Raw genomic sequence first — 20,576 nt, 5'->3', positions numbered from 1 at the left:
CTGGATGATATCTGCACTGCTTGGTGCTGCAGGAGCTGGGTACCGCTGCAGTTCAATTAGCAATGACCACAGTAATGACAACCCTCCTGCTTTCAATACTGTTCTTCAGAGAAACAATTAGCAGAGTTTTGACATGCAAACACTACTCTCAATTAACAGCCTTCATAGCAGCTCAAGAACAAACAGCTTATTCTACAAACCTCTACACCAAACGATATCAACCTTTAGTAGAGCAGACTATTTTAAAAGTAAGTGGTGTGATTTTTTTTTTTTTCCTTAAATAAGGCAGGCACCTTTCCCAAACTTTAACACATGGCTTGCAGAGATACCAGAGAGAGAACAGGAGAACAGAGCCCCAGGTCATCTTTACTACATCCCTGGAAAGGAAACAGTCTGTAGAAGGCAGGTCAGTCTTAAGATGAGAAAAGACCATCCTTCCACTTCCAATTTCTGGAGCCACCTTACCTTGCATAATGTCATCGTGCCAACAGTAGGTAAACTGTCCATCCTCCCCACACACGTCCAGGCCACCAAGGTAAATTTTATCTGGCTGACAGTCTTTGAGCTCAATGAGCTTCCCTAACCCAGTCAGGAACTCTGTATAGCGATAGGATCCGTGCTCATTTGACAGAATTGCGATTTCGTTGTTGCTCTAGGAAATAAGAACATGGGAGTCCCACACTGAATCCTAAGAGCACTCAATCAGCGTGAGCGATTAGGTTGTGACCTTCCTAAAAGGGCTTCATGCAGGCACTGATTTTTAGTGCAAGAAACTAAGGAAAAGCAAGGCTGCTGCAGGGGCAGGACAAATCTCACAGCTGGAGTAGTGGTGCTTGGCCTTCTGTTGAGATGTAACTGTTAAAGGATTAATGCATCTGCACACAACTCACCTGGCCTTCTCCAACGTAGAGCACTGCAATCTTGTGTGTGTCGTAAGAAGGAATTTGATCCAGGAGCTGCACCGACCTTTCAAACGTCTACAATCAAAACATTGGTCACATCTTTAAAAACTTACCTCCACACACTCACCGCCCTCCCTAAAACCCCTTCAGGACAACAACAGCACAATGTAAGCACAGATTCCTGACCTTCACTAGGGTCTTCCTTGATGAATGCTGCCCTACCATGTTCTGTTCTGCAAGCGCACAGCGCATCATCAGTCCAAGGTACAGAGCAGTGCTATATGGCATCTGTCACCACACTGTCTTGGTTTTATACTTCAGGTGAGATTAATCTGGCAAACTGCACAGGTTAGATGCACTTGCCCTGACAAACTACATCGTATCTTCATTTAAGCTCCAGGCATGAAAAACTGTCATGTCTCTTGCTCTGAAGAACATTTTAGCAGAAGGCATCACCTCATCTCACCTAGGCTCCCTACTGCCTGACCACCTGAACCTAAAGTGAGGGGAAATTATCAGCCGGAGGCCTGTGGCGCTCAGTTCACAAGAACCCCATTCCAGCACTACTTCTCCAGGAAGTTTATAACTAATTTCTCATATGGCCACAGAAAGCTTCTTGGCCACTCCCAGTTATACGGAGGCCTGACAGGTTTGTCTAGTGACGTTCTGCCAATATCACCTAATGCTGAGTTTTCATCCTGCACTCCTCCTACCTACAAAAACCAAAACTCCAAAACAATCCTGCCTTCTGGTTGGGATTCTGAAACAGCACCAGCAAAATCTCCAATAGCTCAAATTCAATCCAGAGCCATAAAGCAGGAGCCACCAGGACTGGGGTACAGAAAATCCTCCCATCTGTAGCACTGTTGGTAGGAAACACCTTTAAATTGCACCATCTGAGCTGGACATTCATTACTATCATTTATGTTCAAAAAAAAGTAATGAGCTTAGAAAAATTAACTACAAGAATTTGAAAAAAAATCCTTGCCTACCTCATTTGGCAACAAAAGGGGCTTGTTGTTTTCATCACCAAAGAATGGGGAGTGATACAACTGTAAAAACACAAAGCTAAGGGAGAGAAGGGGAAAAAAAGTCCTGTTACCATAAAAATTAAGGCAATTTTGATCTGTTGTATGTAAGAATGTTACGTACAGAAGAAAAAGAGGAGCAATTAAAATGCTAACAGAGTATTATTCATCTTCTAGAGACACTTTAGGTGCCTGGACTACCTGCAGTTTGTAATAGACCCCATCATAAAAAACAATGGTTATGTCAAACAGCAGCAGCTGCACAAATTCCCCCGTTCAAAAGGCAATCTTTACACAGAACGGAGGAGTAGGAGTGCACTCCTGCCTCACAGCTACGGGGAGTATTGCTAGGCTAGCAGATAAATGATTTTACAGACATTTGTATTTTACCTGGCCTCAGTAAGATGAAGATTGTCTCATAACGCAATTTTGGGCAACTATCACTATCTAAAGTTCAAAAAGCAACTATTATAACCCCTTCTTTTCCTTCTTCTTAGTATTTTGCACATTATATTTCTTGAACTGCAAAACTAGTAATTCATCCTGTTCACAGAAAAATTAACTCTAGGTGACCTGCATTCAAGCCACGCGTGGATTTGGACCCTAAACTGGGATAGATTAAGAACATGAAGAAACTATTTATCTATTTCTTTCACCATGTAAGAGACCTGTTCCCTAAATCACAAAGTTAATTTGGTGGTTAAACACGTCTGTATTAGCTCCTGAAAAAACAGGTAATTAATCTTTCTTTTTAATCAGATACTGTTTTGTAGATCCCCCAAAACCAGCAGACCACTTCAAACGAATCCAGCCATGGCTGCAGCAATTCTGAGCTCACCATTTCTAGTTTCAGATAAGCCCCTCCACCCACCTTGGGTTTATTCCAGGTACTTTCTCAGCATTGGAGGCTGCTGTTCTGCTCTTGAAGGCATCTCTCTCGATCCTTTTTCCCCTCCTTGATGGGGCTGAGTCAGAGATGGTGTATCCTCGGGGCCGGTGCCCAGAGGGAGAGCGAGGTGAGGTCACAGGACCAGTGCCATTCAACCCGCCAGACCCAGTCACTCTGGCGTCCTCCCCCTTGCCCAGCCAACTGCCCAGCCCTTCCCCTTCCAGGTTCCCAGACTGGGATTTTGATTTCACTTCTGTGCTCAGCCTCCTTGTTACTTCTCTGCCATTTGCATCTTTAAGGACCTCCTGCAGTGTCTGTAGCTCGGGGGAGGAACTCGACTTGCTGAGTGGCTGGGATGGCTGGAAGGAAAGCTCCTCCAGTGTTCGGCCGTCCTCTGATGGCAGGACTCTCCCAATGGGAATTCCACCCTCCACCAGGTCTTCTGACTTCAGAGATTTTTCTTCTTGGCTGGAGGTTGAGGAGGACTTAAAGAGGGAGAAACAAAGATGAACAGTTTTCCTGATAGGCAAAATAAAAGCTGACAACAGTAACGCTCAAGGCACCCCCTGACACTTCCAGTGAAAGATGAGCAGAAAGGTGCCAAGTACAAAGCAACGCAGATCGAGGACCCTACATAAAACAGGTATTTACTGCTGCTGCTCTGCATGCAGTCCCTCACAAGCCACCCAAACTCTCAATCATGACTGCATGTGCATTTTGGTATCATTAGTGAGTTCTTTCAGAGGGTGCCGAGAGGGACTCATCTGAGCACAGACAATTCTCCCATCTGTCTAAAGACGGGGCTGTCATACAGGACAGAATGGGTTAAGCTGTTTCTTCTTACCCTGCTATAAGACTCCTGGGGTTTACCAAACCTTTCCTCACTCAGGACTTGTTCAGAACATGAAGTCTCAATGTCCTCACTCTCTGGAGACTCAACTGGGGACTCGGTTTCCTTTAGCTCCATTTCCAACGGGCTCCCTTCCTCCAGCACCACCGCTGATTCTATTGAGACACAAGGCAGAAGAACTGAAGTCTGTAGAGAGGCACAGACCGGCAGGCCCCCATCCTCTCCTCTGAAGTACCAGCCTTTTCCCTACGGGATTTCAATGGAAGGCCATATTGAATGAGTGCTCTGGTTCTTTGATTTCTTGTCATGTCAGACTTGCTCCTGGTTCCACTTTTGTATAGAATAACTTATCACCTTACCCTCACAGCAAAGGGCTGCGTCTGCTTTGGTCAAAATAAGTGCAGTTGTTTCCAATTGTTACTGATGAACAAGCAGGGGACAGAATGAGGAAATGGGACCTTGTACATCAATGCTCAGTTATCAGGACAGACAGGAACTACAGAGATGTAAGAAAGTACAAGACTAGCATTAAAAGTTCATCATTATCCAGGCAATGAAGACATCAGGTCTATGCAAGTGTGCAAAAAAGTAAGTTTTTCTTGTATTGAAATGCAATGCTCCTGTGCCTTGTAGTGGCCTAGAAGGAGATAAGAAATTTTACTAGGAGCCATTTACTTGCAGTTTGGCAGTTTTCCTAGTATGTCTCAGTAGAAGCAAAACAATTCAGCCCTAGACATATGAAAGGACAAGAGAGCAAGAGTAATACATGCACTGCAGCAATACTGGGAAACCTGCATGTGCCATCTGATCAGACAAATGGTTAATGAAACCACACTGACAAGAAAGTTCCTTGGAAACCCTGCCTACGGTGGAGGAGGTTATCGCAGCATTTAACGTTGTCTCTACTCCAGGCAGCGACCCTGACCACAGGGATGAGTCTGACCAAAGGCTCCTCTTGGCCTTGCTTTTTTGTCCTGAGGAAAAGGCTGGAGAACAGGAGGCTTCCCATTACGCACACAAGGGACTGGAAGACCAATCTGAAAGGCCAAGATTTGTTTTCCAAAGTAAAATAAAATAAAAAAAAAATTAGCACACACAAAAAATAAAGAAAATCAGCAAAATTAAAAAAAAGAAAAAAAAAAAATCACTAAAGCAGCTTTTCCTGGATTGATTTCAGCTCGCAGGACCAAAGTTATTTCAAAGAAGCAATTAAGAGTTAGCATTGCACACACATACCTTCTAAAAACAAAACAAAACAAAAAACCCCAAAACAACGTGCTGATCTGGTTAGCTGTCCAAGCCAGAACACACCTGCATATAGCCAGTGTTTCCAAGCTTCCCTAGCTCTTACACTACTGCCAAGATTGCTGGTGTTTTTAAATAATGCGAGCACTCACTAATTATTCTTTAGGTGGGAAGAGCATAATATATACAGAGAGAAGTACAGAAAAATACTGCAGCATCTTTGTGTTGCTTTAAGAGGCCTATGTCAACAACAACCAGCAGTTAAGAATTCTCTACAGAGAATTTTCCAGTGAAGGAAAGAAGGCAGAATGACATTTCAACCCTCTAATTAAAATCACAAAGCATTGCAGATTATCAAAGCAATGCAGGTGTTGTGCTCATAAGGTACGCAATTTGATCTCCACCTCATTTAATTACAAAGGCAGTTTTACTGAAGTGGATAAAGATTTTTACACTACTATAGAGCCTCCAAAAAGGTATAATTTAGCAGGTTTTCCCCTGAAATATATTTCTTCTTTTCTTATTTAAAAATCTTTTAACCAGCATCTGTTGTAACATCAAACTTTATCTCTCTCTCTCTCTCTCTTATATATATATCAGCTCCTTTTATCTTTTCTGTGTCCAATTCTGACAGATTCCTGTAGGCTGAGTAGCATGGGACTTGATTTCAGGGCAGCTTGTCCTGTAGCATACTACGCTATTCTCAGACGTGGGAGCTTTTACATTTAGCAGAACACAAAGCCAATTGTAAAATGAAGATGAAAATAAATAATTCAATTAATCAAGCCACTCAGACATTTTGACAGGTCATTTAACACATGCCTCATGACTCACAATCCGCCCCAGCTAAAACAAAAGTTGCTTTAAGAAATTGTCTGCACTTGCAAATGTTGGATCTGGCTTGGACTTCTTCATGCTAGTCAAGATCCCATTTGTTGAGAGTAATGAGACTGGGTACAGACAGGAGACATGGAAGGGGAAAATGAAGTATGAGGGATACATTTTCTATGAATCAGAGGTGTTCTTCTATGGCAATACTTTTTTTTTTTTTTTTTTCCTTAAAGATATATAAATATACCTGCCCAGGATATGCTCCTGTGCAACTTCCCTTGACAACTGGACTGGTACATGGAAGAGAAAGAGGCCACTGCAAAGGGAAATCAAGTGAGCAGCTACATCAAAAGGAAGGAGAGACTATATGAAAAAAAAAAATTAAAGAGCACAGAGTTTAAAATGTAACCAAGAGCCTATTTAAAAATAAATAAATAAATAAATAAAAACAAAGGAAAGAACAAGCTGGGATAAGCTCACTAGATGCCAAAGGGATACTTTAAGGGTACAAGGTCTCAACATGAATAAGGAGGCATAAACACATTCAAACAATGCAGACTCGAACTGCTCTCTTTGAAGAATGCATCTTTGTGAATTTTAGAAACAGAAAATTCCTTAGTGATACCCTAGCACATGCAGGAAACCAGTCTGAGCTTTTCCTGAGCTACACACTTTTGGCAAAAGATAATTTTTAAACCCACAGAAGAGTCTGAAGAGTAGAAATATGGATAAAGATTCACACAGTTTTAACCTCTAAAGAAGAACAACAACATGCATATGACAGTCTGACAGCAAAACTTCTTCAAAACGTTCATTTGCCAGCTAGCTCCGGCAAGTCTACTGTAGAAGTTGTGTTAACAAGAATGTGGCCAAAATTATTTTCTCAGACTGCCACAGGAGTGGCATTCAGGTGGGTGCTTCTTTCAACTAATCACTTAGCACCTATATACCACAAATTCGTAGGAGTCTATAAAAGTGTTCACAGATATGAATTTAAATTTTTTTTTTTAAAGGTGATAATTTGATTTTGACTCTAATTTTGTGTTTACACATTCTGAAACCCTAAAATTATATCCTGCCCTTTTTAAAACAAAACTGAAAACTAGCATTTTTACCAGATTTCCAAACAATCCATACAATTGATGCCACCTCCCCAGAAAAGCCTTATCTGCTGTTACCACTGCTGAGTTTTGATTGTGCTAGCAGTGCCGAGAGCCTCAATGTTAGATGTTGTTGGTAGGAGCTCTGAGCAGGGGCTACATAAAGCTTTACAAATGTCAGCTGTTGGTCAACACTAACCTCCCAACATTAGCAGCTGTTTCAGAAGTGAACTAGCACCAAAGTAAATAGAGTGAAAAGCCCTAGCCACTACGTTAAAATAAAGCCATCAAAAGAAGCTCAAGTGATTCAACTGCACCAGTCTGAAGGCTGAACAGTCTTTTTAAGAGGTGAATAAACCCGCAGCCAACAGGATTTGCATTCTGCTGTCTCATGCTGTAAAAGACGGTGGCAGCTAACTGACCCTGGCTGGCAAGGTTTGTAGTAGGCCGTTCTCCCAGGAACCTAGCGCTCTTAGTGCCCAACACAAACTCCCACACTGAAGACAAATGGAAATGGAAATGCTCCATGGGAAGATCCATCCACATGTGGGATGCCCAGATCAGCCCCAAGAAAGTGGAAAAGACCCATGACTTTGTTCATTTTCATTTGGGAAACAGCAGGAAACACGTTATTTCTCCAAAGAAGCTCTCTTACTCCTCTCTTCTTTAAGAAAGAGAAGTACTTTTCTGATGGAACATCAGAAGCAAGGAGGAAGGGAATTTTTCACTGAACATTTCTATGGACAAGAACCGATTCCCCTTCTCATTGCCATGTTATTCCTCATGCTAACTCTACTGTTCTAGAAGACCTGCAGTAACTTCAACAGACTTTAAACAGGCTAGTGACAGCTATGCTGGACACACTACTGGCTTGACATCCCTCACCTGTGTTGGAACGCTGGAGAAGCGATGGTTTGGCTGTGCCGGTGGCCAAGCTGGAGGAGGGGACAGAGAGGGATTTATATAGAGCCGTTTCTCGGTGTTCTTTAAAACGCTCTGCAGCCATGAGTGCATTAGAGAGCTCTTGCAGGGGCATATTGTTAATATCTGAAGAAAATGGACTGAGTGGGTTCTCCAAACTCATTAGCCAGCTTGTGTTACCTGGTAAGAGAAAATTAGGGAAGAGTATTAAGCACTCCCAACTCCAGAAAGTTCACAACTCACATCAAAAAAAGCACAAATTGTTTTGGATTTTGCAAGTAAAAATCAAAATGGACCAAGTTCCAATTTCCTACTTTCAGTAAGTAGCTCCCAAAGCTCTTCAAAAACCATCCTTGGTAACTCATTACTACAGCAGATTCCCAAAAGGCATCCAAACACTCAGGTATTTTAATTAATGATACAAGGTCAGTTATTTTCTCATGAAGAGCTGAAATAGACAATTCCCTGTTAATGTTGTGTCACATACCAGTATTCAAGAATTCTGACCTTGAACATGTCATTAGTTCTTCCCTAGCAGCAGACACAACTATGCAGCTGCTCTAGCAATAAGCCTCATTCATCTCAAATCTAGCATGGGAAGCTCAAACATAGCACGACAGATTTTCAAGAAAGACCATAGAGCAGTGTAAAAATGGAAAATGCAAAGTAGGGTTGATATTACCCGGCTCTATTTCTGTAACAGTACTTAATATATAAATTTAAGTCCTTGCTTCAATCTTTTCACAGGTTTTTTTGTAGATTTAAAACACTAAAGAGTGATTTCAAAGAATCAAGTATCAGACATATTAGTTTCAAAAGGCAGCAAGCTATAAAGAGATCCATTTGCAACTAAATATGGATTTTTCTTCCTTCATTCAGGCTCCGGTTTCTTAGCAAGTCAAAAGAGCTCACTCCACACTCAGGTAAAGATACCTGTGGGTCTGCGCACTAGGATTTCTGCCCATCCCTGTGTCAGCAGTGGGACATATGCAGCTAAGTTTGCTTTTTCTTTCTGCAGAGGTGTCTGTGGAGCAGGATTAGTCTTCTCTGATCGAGATGCAGGAGCAGGAGGACTCTGTGTCCCTTGGGAAGCCGAGCCACTGGGGAAATGGGAGACTGAGCTGTCTAAGGCACCAACACGTAAGGCATGACCACCTAGCAAGACAGACACAAAACAGAAGGGAGAGCCATGCTTAGTTAGCACTAAAAATATCTCAGAAGTACGAAGTCTTTTAAGCTCCCCTAGCAGCTGCGCTCACAATATTGGGAACCTAAGAGAACTTTACCTTGAATGTGTTTCTTACAAACCATGAGGTTAGACAAACATAGGTGATTCTTACTGCAAGTGCTCACCACTTAACCAATCACCAAAGCTTTCCTGCAAGGAGAGCCGAGCAGGAGGAGCACCACCACTCCTGAGGCCATCAGCTGCTGCTACCTGCCCATTATTAAATACCAGACAGGTCCAGATTCTCAAATTAGTTTAGGCACAGGTCTCTTCAGCAGGCACTTGGACACTTAAGACTGCAACATGGATCCAGAAATGGCAGTAAGACTCCAGGATAGGAACTTACCAGACATGGATCGGACTCTGTTGCGAGAGCTTCTGCAAACCTGCTGCCCAGCTTGAGATTCCAGTTTTGCTGGAGCTTCTTTAGTTTGTCTCACTTGGAAAATAGGGTCTGAGCTGTGGGGAAAAAAAAAAAAAAAAAAAGATATTGATGATATTGAGAGAGGAATCAGTCATGCTGGACAAGAAGACATTCCTCTTCTGGTAAGTGGAAAACCTAAAAAGATGCATTGTAACAGTGGTTTAAGTGAATCTGTTAGGTGGAAATTTCTGGAAATGGGAGCAAAATTTACCTTGATTCTGTGCTGCTTTGGAGCTCTCCAGAATCTAGGCCAAGCAGCGATCTTGTCCCTGTTCCAACGCTTGTAGTGATGGTCACCAGCTTGTTACCAACTAGCCACGTCTTTGTCCTTCCTCCAGCCAGCAGAAATTCACCCACAGGAGACCTAGGAATACATTTGTGATGAACACAGCTCTCAGGCTGCAGAGCACAGAACCTACACAGGTGGCTTGTTTCATGTAACTACGTAGGAAGTACTGCCTGCTTTCCTTCTTTATATAGCATTTTTAACATACCCGCTGGTCATGAACATACACATTATCCATCAGGGGAAGGGATGAGCGGAATTTAATATCACTGGATAGCAGTGCTACTGGACACACATTACAGAGCAGTCTAATTCAATCCGGGATGCACATCACAGAGCAGAAGGGAACGAGCCCCGTCTGAGCTATGTGTCTCCTTCTGGGAAGGGCTAGCAAGAAGAGTAAATGCCCTGCATTTGAAGCCAGCTGGCGTGACACTCAGTTCCGTAGCGAAGATTGCAATTATCCAGCACGGACATGGAGCAAAGCACTGCTCACAGACAGCATGCCTTCAAGGCATCTTGTTCCGAACAGTTCAATGCTGAGGCAAAGGCTGGTTGGCTCCAATCGACTTCTCTCACCTAACCTCATATTTAGCCAAGCCAGATTTTATCTGCGAGGAATAGCTGCAGAGCCTGGGCCTGCCAGAATCTCAAATGTGTCAGGGTAATTTTCCACTAATAAAGTGAAATATGAACCTCAAATAAAAACATCTCTCCCACGGTCACCAACTGACCCCTACCTCTTAGGCACCGCAGTGAAGTTTGAAAAGACGTATCGAGCCATCATATCCAGACAGGTCTCAGTGAGTTCCAGGTGGAGATTTTTTAAGTTGTCATCAGCCTGAGCCATTGAATTTTCATCCGCAGAGCCCAGGCTTGAACTAGTAATGGATGTTTGTATCCGACTAGAAGAGAATGTTTCCAACTGACAGATCACATTGCAAAATGCTTGTCCCTGTCACCCGAAAGACAGTGTGATGCAGAACAACCTGCGATACATGCATGTGCCAGATCAGAGACGTGGCCAGACATCAAACCCAGGACATAATAAAAATATTTTTGGATCAGCCTCATGTTGTGCTTCATAGATTGTCACTACAGAAAGTGTGTTTCACCTTGAAAGATCAAGAAACATTTAAATGTCTGTCAACTGACTGGGACAGGCCAGTGCTCTCTGATGTAGGGTGGCCCATGGGCAAGTGCACCAAGCAAATAGTGAGTGGCAGCACCAAGCTTTGAGTTCGCTAATCTATAGTGAGGGCAAGCGTCCCGTGACCTGCATTTCCCAGGCAACATGTTGCCCATGAGCCACAAATCGGGGCACTTTAGACTTAACTTTTTAACGCTGTGGTTTGCTTTTTTCTCTGTTGCACCCCTTTCACATACTGATTTTTTCTCTCCAAATTCAATAGCTATGTAAAACCTAATTTAACTTGAAATAGAAAAAAATTGCACTCTGAACAGGACATTGGCACAAGAATAGATAGCAACTCTGCCTTCAAATCAGCCAAGTTAGCAATGCAATTTAAAACAATTGCAATAACAGGCTGGATTACAATACTTTATAAAGACGACTCCTTATGCCATCGTAATACAAACTAAGCTGAAGCACAGCCAAATTTTTTATGACGTGGCAACTTCTTTGGCATCGTTAAGGGTAATTATCTGAACTTTTAGTTGCTACCATTTACATATAAATACAAAAGAAAATCACCTAATAGATTAATGGGGATATCAGAGAATGAAGTGCCAGGATTGTATTCACAATTCAGTCACTTGAGTGTCTTTCCCCCAAATACCATATAGTCATAGCCAAAAATAAAACCACAGAATACAAAGTTCCACTGACAGCAATCCTTATAGATTAAGGCACAAATCTTCAGATTCAGATTTTAAACCAACATGTTATAGACAGCAGTTTAACACTCAAGGGAAGTGATCCAGAAATATGTTTTAAAAACTAGCATAAATTGTTTCATCTTTCATGTGATCAAATCAATGTCTGCCATCAAAACTTGTTTTCTTTAGTTGTGAAAGCAATAGCTTCATATGGGCTGAGCATACATTTCACTGCTCTATGGAAAGACAAATTAAGGTTTTCATGGCATCGTACTTTAGACCGGAATACTTCCGTGAGCTTCCTTTGCCTCGAAGGACAAATCCTAAACTGAGGCCAGAACTATTCCTCATAGTTTGGGAGCAGGGCCTGTACATAAGTTTGCAGAGTACCAAAAGCCTCTCCTGGGGCAAGTCACTGCTTAGAAGGCTGACGTTTCAATGAGTTCTAACCAGGACTCACTTACACAGAATGCAACCTTTTTCCTTTTTTTTTTGGTGGTTTTGTTTGTTTGTTTGTTTCCCCCCCCCCCCCCTTCACCATCTTTACTTTGAAAACAGAAATTTTTGTTGCTGAAGCATCAGAGAATAGGGCAAAGTAACCACACACAACATAGGGTGTGATGTGACAACCCAACAGCAGCATTGGGAAGCCATGGGATATCCATGATACTTTCCCAAAACCTTTGACTGTGGCTAAGGCCAGTTTTTTATTGCGTAACAAAGTCATGCAAGCATCCCACATGCAAATCCACCCTGCTTCCACCCACCCTTGCAGTAAAATTTCCAAGTGCTGAGTTGCTCTTGGATTCTCCCCATTTAAAGTGCCTCTACCTGCGGACCACATGTTCAGACACACTGATGCTGCGGGATCGGAAGGCATCAACTGCAGAGGATTCTTTCAGCTCTTTCACTGGAGGAGAGTTATTCAAGCCTTGCTTTGCATTTTTGGCTAGTCTTAAACTACTAGGTGGAGAAGCACCAAGCCCCAAAAGAGGTCACAGGAAGGGAGGAAACCATTGTAGGGATGTAGGTTGAAAGGTCACAGGTCACAGGGTCAATATTGGGGGATCCCGGAGGGTGATGTAAAATAAAACAAATGCCAAAAAAGGAAAACAAAAATTAAAACGTACAAACAAGCAGAGCTGAAAGCATTAAAAAGACAAACCACATTCTGAAAACAAGATTTTAAACGTGCTACAAAACAAATGAAATTAGTACAAGTTAAAACAAAAAACTGATTGAAATGATAGTTGGAATACTGCGCTGTTAAACAAAGGCAAGAGCACCTGAATGCTAATTCGGCACAAATTTCTCAAGCCTGAGAAGTTTTGTGCAGTTCTACCACCCTTTGTGTTGCCCCAACTCACCACTTCAGCACAGCTAAAAACCTGACTACTTCCACAGAGACCAGATCCTAAAATGCTCTACCAATACCAGGTAGCAGCACGTTTTTCTAAGAGACACAGGAATATGTCAGCCATCTCTAGCTCTGTTAGGCTTGGCCCAAATCTGAGCTTCTACCCTGAATCACAGAAACACCCAGGGCCAGTCAGAGGTGCCCCTTAGCTCAGCTCAAGACACTGGGGGAGACTCAGCCCATCTGCACAACACTGATCCTTCTCACACTGCACAGACAGAAGAGCAAGAAGACAAACATCCTCTTGGCTGTTGCTGACTGCGTGATGCTTTTCTGTCAAACAAGCTATCTTATTTCAGGCGGCTTGAGGTAACCCACTTGACTTTCAACTGGAACAGAAAGGAAGATAAGCCTTTACACTGTCAGGTGCCAGCCACATGTGGGAGATGACAGCAATTAACATCTAAGAGGCACTTTAATTAGTCACAGCTGAGATGCATGCCTGGCTCAGTACTAATTGGGACATAACAGTTGGTCCAGCAGTTCACATCCCCATATATAAAATGCAGATACTAATTTAACCCTTCTGGCTCTTTCTAAACATGATTTATTTGCTATCCTCCTTTCAGTGAATTATTCCACTTCAGATAGCCACCTAGAGGGATGAGAATTTATTTGTCCTTCTTCTCCCAACAACCTCTGACAGACCACTTTTGGCCACAACGGAGATAATCACCTGCACCAACATCATGCCATTCAGCAACCTGGTGGGATCTTAATCTCTTGGAACACCCAGCACCTCAGCTAGGGCACAGAAATGCTTATTCTTTGGGCTTAACAAGTGAAAACCAAGCACACGAGCTTCTCAAGCAAGGAAACCAATATCTGCTCAAAGCTATTTCCTCTCTCATTTAACCCGAATCCAAGCTCAGACAGACTCAGGGGCAGTGGCACCCTGCCATTCTGGCGTTTCAGGTTGCTGCCTGAGTACAGCCTACACTCCTTAGCAGAGATTTCTGTGGAAAGTGATCCAGCAGCGTTAGCAAAAGCCTTTAGATACAGTAGTATTCCAACCTGGTAGAATTTAACAGGTTTTTTGGAAAAAAGATTAGTTGAAATTCTAATTTGAGAGACAAGTGTCAAAAGGCTTCTCTTCCAAGTTTCTGAATGAAAGAGGAGGAGATGGGAGAGATGAAACACAAAACAGGGTTTACAGCTATAGCATTAGGGCAAGGATGGTGTTTCTTCATTGCAAGATACTCTTCGAGCCTTGCAGTTAAAGTAGAGGCACTTTCCCCAGGGTTCAAATGCCACTGTAGGCTTACTGCACATTAACACTGAAGCAAGTTAAGTGAACCAATTTAGGTAAGCCCTGCAGGTAAAACGACATTAGAGAAACCCTGAATGCCTTCCAAGGAATATTTTCCTATCCCAGCAAATGTTACTTTGAGAGACTGTTGGCAAGATACATTCTGACTTCTAAAGACATTAGGCTTTGCTTAAAACTGACATAATGGCTTCAAAATTAAAAAAAAAAAGGATCAGGCCATCCAGATACACAGAAGGCAGCTGTCTGCCACCCAGTCTACACTGACTTGACAGATAACACTACGGAAAACCACAGCATTGGCTCTCTCCATTTATACAGGTTGCTAATCACAACAATTTCTCTGGGAATCATTTAAATAGTCGTTATAGAGCAATTATCAAAAGGAGTTAACACCATCAATATGAACATGGTATTCTACTACTTCTGGTATTACCCTTCTCTATTACTTCTGGTAGCATTGTAGAGGCACACATCAACCTGAAAGAACCGCTGATTTTCAAAAATTAACAACAAAAAGCCCCCCACCTTACTGCAAAGGCTTACAGAACAGCCAGTGATGCCCTCATATGTACTATGAGACTGTCAGCTTGGTTTGGTTCCAGCTTCTCACCAACCTAAGTTCGTGTTTTACCAATCCCCTGACCTAAAGAGGTTTACTTTGCTTGCTTAAATGCACTGTCGGATTTTGGATAACTAGACCCAGCCTTCTTCAGAAAAACACAGGGAAGGGTGTGAGCACTAGAACAGGGAACACAAGACCCTGCTGGAGTCAAATATAATTTACCTTTTTGGCCTCTCATTCAGGCTTGTACTGCGAGCCCTGAAACTGTCCTTCTCAGGCGTGTCATCAAAGGAAAGGAGGACATTCGAGCGCAAACCCTGCCAATTGAAACAAACAGATAACAGTTTCAATGGCTAGGATGTGCAACTGAAAGACTGCAGTCATGGGCCAGCACCCAAGAACTCACAGTCAGTTTTGAGAAAGATATTGACAAGAAAAGGAGAATTTGTCTAGCTTCAAACAGAACCTTAAAACTTCTCAAACCAGTTTTTAAGTAATAATTTTTATTATGTACTGTTTGATTCAGTAGTGTCCATTACCTTTGTAATATAGGGGACAAAGTCCTTTCGGAAGGGAAGGCGACACCGAATGAACCACATAGCTATCACGTGATGGGCCAGGCAAACGATGTACTGGTTAAACCTAAAACAGCAGAAGGATCTCCACAAAGTTTAATGCTGCATTATGATGCCATTCCAGAACTGAACAGAAGGACTTTTCAATCTGAGAAACAGAACTGTTCCTTTACCTACTGTAAGTATAAACAAAAAAACCTCAAAAGTTTTGTTCAAGAAAACCAGGTATTTTTTCCAAGGTGAATATGTCCCTTCTTCAGAAAAAGCCCGGAGATGCCAGAATGAGCAATATCCCATCAATAACTCTGACCCAAGTACTACAAAAAAAGCATGTCTCATTCTCTTAATTTTACAGATGAAGAAGCAGCACATTTGCTATGAACTTACTTGGAAGGGTTTGTGTATGGTAGGGAGATGGCGAACACACTGGCATACTGCTCTGCTGCAAAGTTCCTGTAGAGGTGAGGCAGCCTTGCTAGAGCTAGAACAGTTCAAGAAGAAAACCAACACAGGTGAGGTCTGAACACAAACTATTCCATATCACAGTTCAGTTTCATTTGAATTGTTTTGTTTCTTCTAACTCATCAGCTGACATAGAAGTTAACATCACGGTGTACTTTCATGCTATTTAAGTTATAAACAGCAAGGTGGCGAAAGCAGCTTTGTATTTCCCATCACTGCATGGCTGCACTACACAAAGTGTGTCTCTTTCTTCAGTGTGTGCAAGCGGTTTACATAGAAAAACAGTAACAAACGAGATGATCAAACATTTATATCTTGAGGATGGTGCAAGGGCATCACCAAAAACCAAGAAACCCTTACAATGCATTCCATTTGACTAATACAATCAAAATACCCATATTCAGTGCGAACAACACATTTACAACTATAGAAGATCAAAAGTAGAACAACATTACAACTTACTTGAAAGAAATTCTAAGAGAGGGATTGCCATATTGGCTGTAGCAGAAATGTGGGTTAATTTGACTATTAAGACAGGAAGGGCCTTTATGATGATGTCAGGCATCTCGACACTACAGACAGAGAGTGCCACAACGCACTGGTTTGCACAGCGATAAATAAGACCATGTTCCAGGCAATACACTATTTCACGCTAGAAGAGTAAAAAAGAAAAAAAAGTCATAATACAGGGAAAGAGAAAACCTCTGATGTACCATCTCCTGTCTTCAGTTAGCATTTCAGAATGGCTTGCAAGGTATCACTACTGTGGGGCCTGTAGGACGCACAAAAATTCTTATCCAAAATGCACTAACACAGAACCTTAAATAGTATTGCATGCATTCTAGGTCAAAATCTTAAGATTGGACTTTAATCAAGCAGACATTTAGAAATTAATATTTAAGTTTCTGATTAAACAGAATTTTTATGTTTATCAGGGTCTTCCAGCAGAATGTAAAGTCACTCAGCAACCTGTGAGGCGGGGACAGGTATGGACAGAGAACGCTGAATCCAACGTGAATCCAACTGACTGGACAGTTACTGCTGCACAAAGTTAGCAAAGTATTTTTTCACCCCTGACCCCACCCCAAATACAGCAGATGCAGCTTTTTAGAACAGAAAAGGGCAGTGTTACCTTGCACTTCAGTCTCCTAATCAGCTAGTATGAGAAAATGCTCTACTATACAGGCTCAGGCCCCGTCCCCCCTACACCCTCTTACTTTCCCTGTACCTGTTTAGCTTTGTCCAGATAATTATGATAAGAGATTAATGCCGTCAGTACTGGAACTACAGCCAGATGCAAATCGGTGCGAGAAAAGCCTTCTGGGGTACCATGGAGCCTGTCGGTAGTCTTTTTGTCTGTGAGCTGACACATCACACAGTAAGTTAGAACACCTCACACTAAAAATATTCTCTAAAAGGTAGTAGACAGGCACTGCCCATAGCTCCCTTTTCACACATATACATACATACACAGAGAAAGAACACTCACTCACTAGTACCTACTTCTGTACCTAAAACAACCCTCACAAAAAGGGAAGGTGAGTGAGGAATGACAACCAGCATGCTAATCTTCAAAATATTAGACTGAAGAAAAACAAAACAAAACAAAACAAAACACCAACCCTCAACCCCCGTCCCCAACTTTCAAGCAAACTAAGGATCTGGTTATTATATACACCAGTAGGGTGCACGGCATTACCATGTAGCTCAGTGCAGAGGCCAGGAGGTCTATGTTACAAGGAGAGGTTAAAAATAGCACTTTATAGCGGAGGGATTCAGGTAATTTGTTGAGGACCAACTTCAACACCTTCCAGTCTGTCTCCTGGAAAGAAAGAAAAAGTTAAGGTGGAAAACTTTTGTACGATTTCAGTTCAGTTTGAAAGTAGGACCAATCAAGTTTCAGACAGCATGCCACTTCCTAGGCAGAGGTATGTCTTGCCATGGTAGCTACATAAAAAGAAGTGGCATTTAGCAGTCACGAGTGACTTCCTGTCTGTCATCCAGCTCTAGGTGCAATATTGGCATGGCAAACTGGAAGACAACTTGTATCCAGATCTGACTTGTATCCAGGCTCAAAAAGACAGAGCCAGAATTCAATTCTCCTAACCACTAGCACAAATTAACTTCCAGAGCAAGACAACCCCTCAGCACATAACTACGTCCAATACAACACTAATGAACAATTTATATTTACAGTTTATTAGCAACTGAAACATTTATCAATTCTCAAAATACTTCAAAAACTTGCAGTAGGAGGGTTTCTTTTAGTTTCAAATGCCCTTTCAGAAACAGGAGGACTTCTCTGATCTTTGTTTAACAAAGGCATTTTTTGCCCTTGTATGCTCTGAAGCAGAGTGAAATGAAAGCTTTGCTTAAGTTTCTGAAGAGCTGAACTGGTGCTCCCACTGGCGGTTGTAAAGCTGCACAATTACACACAGATTATGCCCAAGAAGGAGGATTTACATATTGCTTCTCAGATGTTATTTAGATACTCTGGGATAGAATTCTCTAGCCAGCTGGTTTAAGTTGACATATTGCACATGAAGATGACAATTGTCATGAAGAGTGGACATACTTGCTTCAAACACTGCAGAAGGACGCCAAAGACCATTGAGTACGGCAGGTGCCCTATACGAATGGTGGCATTCTGGGAAGGCACACTGGGACTTCCTGAAGGCGGAGAGAGCGTACCAGTAGGCTTTTTCTCAGAAGCCCTCTTCTCTGCTTCTCTACAACATGGAAAGGGAGAAATAGACATGTAATGTAAAATCAAGATCAGAACAGCCTATTCATGTGACCTACTGTGCTACCCTATTTGGTAGCCAGTTTGATGACCAAACAACAATACAAATTGCATTTTCAATTAAAAAACACAGGATTACCCAGTAGATGGACAGCAATGAGTCAGTTTGGACAGGTTAAGGATTTTTCTATGCAGGCCCCTAGTGAATTTAGAAAGATATCTTTTGGGGCGTGTTACACAAAGAATTTCAGACCAAGCTCTAAAATTAAAAATAACCAGATTTATACAAATCATCAAATTCAATGTGAAAACTGGTTTCAGGCAGGAAACTGCCAATATTTTTTTAAGTTTATCAGCAGGAACAGAAATTTCATGTCTGAGATTGAGAGCTTTGTAGCGAAATGATTTGTAAGAACAATTCACCAATGAGTTATTAGTTGAGACAATCCTAGGCTGTATCTATAGAATTGTCTAGCAGCTGATTCATCAGGATTTGGAAGATTTAGAAAAACTGCTGATTGCTACTGATGGACCATTAAGCTCATGCAAAAATATCAAATAGTTTGGAAAACAGCTTTTGCTTAAAGCAATGAGAAACCTACACAAAATCACACAGACAGTAAGGGCTGAACCTCACTGCTCCATCCTTATTGGAAAGGCCAAGACGGTGGAGGGAGTCAGCTCGAAGCATCAGCAGGAAATCAAATACCTGTAACAGAGAAGACACTGGAATCACTCAAAACCCAAGCCAGTAGAATACTCTCCCACCTCCCCATGGGATACTTTTGCAAGTACAAAGGGATTTTTAATAGATACTGTGGCTAGTTCTGTAGGAGGCATCAGTTCTGGCGTTACAGTACATATACATACTCCTATTAGCCAAGAAACCTTTAATTCTACTTCTGGCAAGCTCCAGAGCACACATTCCCCACCTGCCACCCAAGAATTTCAAAGACAGCATGCAGCTCTCGATCTGAAAGCACAGATTCCTGCTCATACCTGCAACCTGATGCTGCTAGCAACAGCAAGGCTGTACGCATATATATAATGGCGTTGGACGTGGTGAATCAGCATCTCGTACACCCGCATTGCATGGCTGGAGGGTAAGCTGTAGAGTTTCGTCTACAGAGGAACAGAAACACAAATCAAAAGGCAGACTGACACTTGTTATTCAGAATGTGTATCTGCACAGAGAATTCAAGAAAAACACAGCAAAAACTTGCTCCTGAAAGCAAGATGAACAGATGGCTCTGGACAGAACCTCTGCAAAGGCTCCAGAGCAACTCTGCCTGGCTCCAGAAGGGCAGTGAACCAGCTCTTAGCAACTGCTTAACCATATCTCAGGACATGCTACCCAAACACAATGGATCTGTTCAAGATTATCAACCACTCCACTTCTGCTAGTTTATGAACACATCTGCCCTTCACACATGAAAATGTGCTCACATTCATAGTACAATGAACATTAAGAAAACAAAACATTTAGCAAACAGTCATACAGTACCCAAAAGCAAAAGGAGTGACCAAAACAAGAGTTAAAATATTAAGTGGCCAAAAGTCGGAATATTTAATAGTGGGAGAATGGTTATCTAAAACGCCAAGTCCAGCAGAAGACTATTCTGAAGAAGATGTGTTTAATGCTCTGCAGCATTTACCTGAAGAATTATCAGGAGTCCAAGAACTGCTGTCTTGACATCCTCCAAAGAAGCTGAATATGACAGCAAGTCCCTCTCTTCCAGTTCAGAAGGAGATGAGAGAGAATGTGCAGCCACCTTTTAAAAAGAAAAGCAATACATGGTTTAAATCTGCAACACACCTTTTCTTTATTTCCATCCCGGAAGGCCAGGAAAGGCTACAGCAAGTCATCCTTGCAGGAAATTCTGCAAGCCCTGACAGGTAGCTCGGAAGTACATTGATAGGGTTTCTCAAGCTCCCTTCTGCTCTGCGCTTCAGGCTTGCATCCTCCAAAACCCAGCAATTTTACAACAGCCTAGTGAACCATGC

The 20,576-nt window shown here is 42.2% G+C and overlaps 1 protein-coding gene across 12 annotated transcripts in view; it reads right to left on the bottom strand.

Annotated features, from left to right (window-relative positions):
* TSC2 (TSC complex subunit 2) overlaps positions 1-20,576 on the bottom strand; it is a 34,825-nt gene that overhangs the window by 4,251 nt on the left and 9,998 nt on the right. For 4 of the 12 annotated variants that reach the window (XM_082312890.1, XM_082312898.1, XM_082312894.1 and 1 more), the window contains 21 exons: positions 20,228-20,344; positions 19,572-19,694; positions 19,175-19,281; positions 18,405-18,558; positions 17,529-17,651; positions 17,058-17,192; positions 16,292-16,481; positions 15,755-15,848; positions 15,332-15,452; positions 15,015-15,109; positions 12,375-12,506; positions 10,445-10,609; positions 9,630-9,782; positions 9,341-9,453; positions 8,700-8,921; positions 7,731-7,946; positions 3,664-3,824; positions 2,802-3,304; positions 1,895-1,970; positions 891-977; positions 466-652 (listed from right to left, as the gene is read on the bottom strand). In XM_082312890.1, the coding sequence (XP_082169016.1) occupies positions 466-652; positions 891-977; positions 1,895-1,970; positions 2,802-3,304; positions 3,664-3,824; positions 7,731-7,946; positions 8,700-8,921; positions 9,341-9,453; positions 9,630-9,782; positions 10,445-10,609; positions 12,375-12,506; positions 15,015-15,109; positions 15,332-15,452; positions 15,755-15,848; positions 16,292-16,481; positions 17,058-17,192; positions 17,529-17,651; positions 18,405-18,558; positions 19,175-19,281; positions 19,572-19,694; positions 20,228-20,344 (3,274 nt within the window). The remainder of the gene's footprint in view (positions 1-465; positions 653-890; positions 978-1,894; positions 1,971-2,801; positions 3,305-3,663; positions 3,825-7,730; positions 7,947-8,699; positions 8,922-9,340; positions 9,454-9,629; positions 9,783-10,444; positions 10,610-12,374; positions 12,507-15,014; positions 15,110-15,331; positions 15,453-15,754; positions 15,849-16,291; positions 16,482-17,057; positions 17,193-17,528; positions 17,652-18,404; positions 18,559-19,174; positions 19,282-19,571; positions 19,695-20,227; positions 20,345-20,576) is intronic. The other 8 variants (XM_082312896.1, XM_082312899.1, XM_082312897.1 and 5 more) reach the window with 5 other exon arrangements.

The sequence above is a fragment of the Platalea leucorodia genome (assembly GCF_965183815.1).
Source record: "Platalea leucorodia genome assembly, chromosome: 5".
Taxonomy (NCBI): domain Eukaryota; kingdom Metazoa; phylum Chordata; class Aves; order Pelecaniformes; family Threskiornithidae; genus Platalea; species Platalea leucorodia.
The sequence above is the reverse complement of the archived record's forward strand: the minus strand, read 5'-3'. Positions and strand labels throughout refer to the sequence as shown.